The following is a 4,318-nucleotide window of genomic DNA, read 5'->3' as shown; positions in this document are numbered from 1 at the left end:
GCAACTTTCTACTTTATTACTTAATATAATTATTTTTATCTAACTCAACGCCATGTGTGCTACAAAAACAAATCCAATTTTTACAAAAAATAAGACATTTTTTTATAAGGGGATAATTAAAAATAAAACACTATGATAATTTTGATTAAAGTAAAACAATTTTTTATTCTATATGCTGTGTATGCACAATGTTGTATAATAAAAAATACACGATCACATTGTTATGGTAACTTTCTTTTAGCTGGCTCTTCGTGTACCCTGACTTGAAGCGTGGAACGCGGTCCGCATTTCCACACATTGCCATCCTTGTCAAGTATACTCGCGCTTGCCGTGACTTGATATTGTCCACCACTACTGTTTACGTTATTGTTGACATTAGTGGTATTACTTACACACTGTGTCGTAGTTGTACCCGGACTTCCTAACGAAAGTAAGAATTCACAAGCGAAGAAATCGCGATGTGGCGTAACCGTTTGCTGTAGTTCGTTGGTATTAGAATCCTGCTAGTAAACATTATTTTTATGGACTTGGTATCAATATAGATATGTATAAAAAAAATTTACCATAACGAATATATTTATTCATACCTTCTGATCCGAATTAATCTTAGATGGAGGCGAAGTAGAAATAGAAATACAAACAGCAGCGACAGAACGATAAAGAGAAGCGCGTCGACCATGTCGTAACACTCCTTCAACTTTTAACGCTAATTGACTTCCTTGAGGAACGGATACTGGTTCACCAAGAACACGTGGTTGCGGTGAGACAGACAACTTGACACTGGTTGCTTGCAAAGCTTGGAAATAATATCGAGGTATAGGTAATCTCATTTTTGGTCCAGCTAATAACATCACCTGTGAGACTAAGCAGTTTATTCTCGAATGATTAAGTGTAGTTGTCTTCTTTTCATCTATACAGCTTGGCGCTAAACGACGTAACTCGGTGCAACAGCGAGCCAGTTGACGCATTTCTACGGTATCGCCAAAATTAAAATTGACTTCGTTTTGTTGATGCGTTTGAATTCCTGTACTGCTGCAAACACGCTCGATGCTGTTCGCTAACAAACGACAAATTTCTTGTAATCTGTATACGGTAAGTCAAGTCAAAAATCATACTAAAGTTAACTATAAATTAGAAATCAAATACGTATTGAAAAGGATACGCTCGTATGTTTATTAATGATCCAGGATCAGCATCAAAAGCTGATTGATAAAGTTTCTGGTAGTTCTCCGCACAGTTTTTAAGTTCTTGAGCTGATTTCCTCAACTTTTAAATATACATCATTTTGTAAGTATTATATTCAAGATGGGACTGAAAATGTAAGATAGAATAAAGTACCTGATTAGTAACACGTCCGTATCGCTGTAGGTCATCTTTTGTACTTAAAACTACTGTACATGTAATAGCAGGTGGTGGAGCTGTGCAAAGGGATCTAAAACATATTTATATTTATGTAATTTTTAAAACTTAAGAGTAACAGTAATTTTATGATATTTATTCAAAGCACCTGCATGAATGTAAAAGTTGCACAATGGCTTGAAGAAATTCACACCGTAATTTCGAATATTCGCTAGCAAATTGTAAACTTCGTAATGGCGTACTAGCAGCTTTTAATGAAGCGCATGCACTCGCGTAACGCGCAATAGCTTTGTTTAACTTCTCCACCGTATGAATTCTTTCTCTGCCCTCTATTTCTCCTGCTTTTTCACTGTAATGATTTGAGGAATAGGAATATACTTCCATAAAATGAGTTATAGACAACAAATAGAAACTAACATGAGAAAACTTTCAGCTTTCGTAACTAATTCCAAACCACATAACCAAAAGTGTAATTGTTCAGACGCAACTGTTTCCTTTAAACTCCTAAATATTTGAGTTGCTATCGTATGATGACCATATCTTGCAGCACTACGTGCAATTCGATATTTGGCCCAACCATCTACATTTTTAATAACCTCTTCTACTGCTTCCAAACATTCTGAATTCCATTCATATCCTCCCGTTATCATTTGAAAAAGTAGCGTACATAACATTACCTTTGAAAAAACTTGTTTTATTTTATTCACCTTTTACGAAGTATGCATATATATATTTCGTTTAACTTTACCTTTGTATGTACATGCACAGTTTGTTCAAGTTTTATTAATATGTCTGGTAAAAGTGGAAGTAATGTATTTTCACCTAAACTTCCAATAGCACCCAATGCTTCGCATAAAGCAAGGGCTTGTTTTTCACTTTGTCCACCTTCTGCATGAGTATTGAAGAGTGTACTACCTATAGCATCGACAAATATTGCACAATGGCTAGGTTGAGCTTGACATAGTTTTACTGTCGAACGTAAACAAACTTTCAACTGATATAAATACTTGTCATCCAATGCTAATAGTACAATCAAAGATTCTAGACAAGATACAACATCTTGTATACCATAAGCTGGCAAATTTTCTTCATAGCTATGAGTAAAAAGTTAAGATTTTGGTTAAAAATTCAGTTATACATAATTCAAGCTATTCTATATTCTAACATCACAGATAAAAAAGTTATTAATTACATACCAATAACATGCAACTCTAGCTAAAATAGTAATTGCTTTCACTGCAATGAAAGGATCAGGAGAATAGCAAGCATTTACACATAATGATAGTAGGGGATTTCCTTCTTCCCTGTTTGCGTCACATGTTACTGCACTCTGACTAAGTACCTAAATTAAATAATATTAAAAGTTTATTTATAAATCCTAATATTTAACAAATTTTCTTCCTTCATTACTATTTTATGAATGAGTAATAACCTCGATTACGTCTAACGTTCGTATAAGAAGGTCTTTATTCCCAGCACCATCTTGTAGAAGTGTTGTAGTACTTTCTAAAATATAAAATTCATTAAACACCTATCTTTATTTATCACATAAAATTATCTATTTATTATATTTACCTATCAAATTATTAAGTGCGCCCTGCGGCCATAAATGTGCTCCTCTTCTTGCTAACGAATGCAGTAGATGTAAAGCATGGCGTTTGATAGTCAATCTCGGATCGTCTTGCAGGTAACGTAATAAAAGAGCAACTTGTTGTGGAACGTCAATTAATGTTGCAGAAGCTAGTGTACTTAAAGCGCTTAATGTGACTCTCACAAATTCAACGGCTGGATAGCTACCAAGGAGTTCCATACAAAGCTCATTTACCTTTAACAAACTTATTATTAAAAAAATATTTGAATTCTATTTACAAGTTTAAAGTTTACATTTACATACCATTGAAGCTGTGAAAGTATCATGATGCATATATTGTAAAATAGGTATAAGTTGTAATTTCATTGATGCTGGCGTTGCTTGACCTCTAATCATGTCAGATATTTTGCTACACATGGAAACAGCAAATAATTTTGATTGTGCAGCAAACATTTGGGCAGCATATATTGCAGCTCCAACTTCAACTGAATCGTGAGAGTCTAATGATCTTCTTATACTATGATGTACCTTATAAATTAAATAATGTTTCAGCTTTAAAGTTTGTACGTAACAAAAGATACAAATTAAGGTATAAAAGTTAATAAAATTATACCTGTTGTCTTTCTGGTATAATACCAGCCACACTACCTAATGTTCGCAGAGTCAAAGCTCTAGCAACAGGATCATTAGAATGTATAACACTATAAATACGTCTCACAAACTCATCAACATTTAAAATTTTATCTAAATGCTTCTCACTTTGCTGGCATACTCTAAGGACCCAAACACGTAAAAAATTACTGCCAGTACGAAAAACTTCTGCCAATTTTAATAAAGAAGAATTTATTAATATAGGAAAAGGATATTTCTCGAATAATCGAGGAAATCGCACTATGGCTTCACATTGTTCGCCAATTTTTGTTGATCGTAGACCTAAAAAATATCTTTTACTACAATAAGAACTGTAGAAAAATTGATTCGAGGTTAACTTGAAGACTATAAACATACCTTTATCTAATTCTATAAGTGCGGTATTTGCATCTTGTTCTGGTTCACCAAGTCCTGTATCATTAAACGCGTTCATTCGCATACCAATCATTATTTTCAAGGTATAAAATTCAGTGAATAAGAAAGAATTAAATGAAACGTTTTCATTGAAGATCAACAAATCTAGAGTGCCTGTATATAACGCCAAATTCAGCGTATTTGGAGTACACGTGCTTATGTCTAATCTTTATGTATATATTATACGTAGAAAGCAAAACCATATCTTTGAATGAAGGATTACAATCAATAAAATTTAAAGAAATTGCCGCATACGGCTATCGTATAAACTTCTACAGTATTTAATCATGCATTTTTGAATTA

General features: G+C 33.4%; 1 protein-coding gene across 1 annotated transcript; it reads right to left on the bottom strand.

Moving 5' to 3' along the window:
* Positions 1–139: 139 nt before the first annotated feature.
* LOC100746441 (integrator complex subunit 7) lies at positions 140–4,279 on the bottom strand. Its single transcript, XM_012394480.3, has 13 exons — positions 3,959–4,279; positions 3,564–3,883; positions 3,254–3,478; positions 2,935–3,184; positions 2,792–2,865; positions 2,556–2,701; positions 2,108–2,453; positions 1,777–2,036; positions 1,508–1,708; positions 1,339–1,432; positions 1,163–1,266; positions 588–1,083; positions 140–500 (listed from the first exon to the last, which is right to left on the bottom strand). The coding sequence occupies exons 1-13, from the start codon at positions 4,047–4,049 to the stop codon at positions 222–224; spliced, it is 2,886 nt and encodes a 961-aa protein (XP_012249903.1). The 5' UTR covers positions 4,050–4,279; the 3' UTR covers positions 140–221.
* Between the last annotated feature and the right edge of the window lie 39 nt (positions 4,280–4,318).

Source organism: Bombus impatiens, unplaced genomic scaffold (assembly GCF_000188095.3).
Source record: "Bombus impatiens unplaced genomic scaffold, BIMP_2.2 scf_0089, whole genome shotgun sequence".
Lineage (NCBI taxonomy): Eukaryota > Metazoa > Arthropoda > Insecta > Hymenoptera > Apidae > Bombus > Bombus impatiens.
The sequence above is the reverse complement of the archived record's forward strand: the minus strand, read 5'-3'. Positions and strand labels throughout refer to the sequence as shown.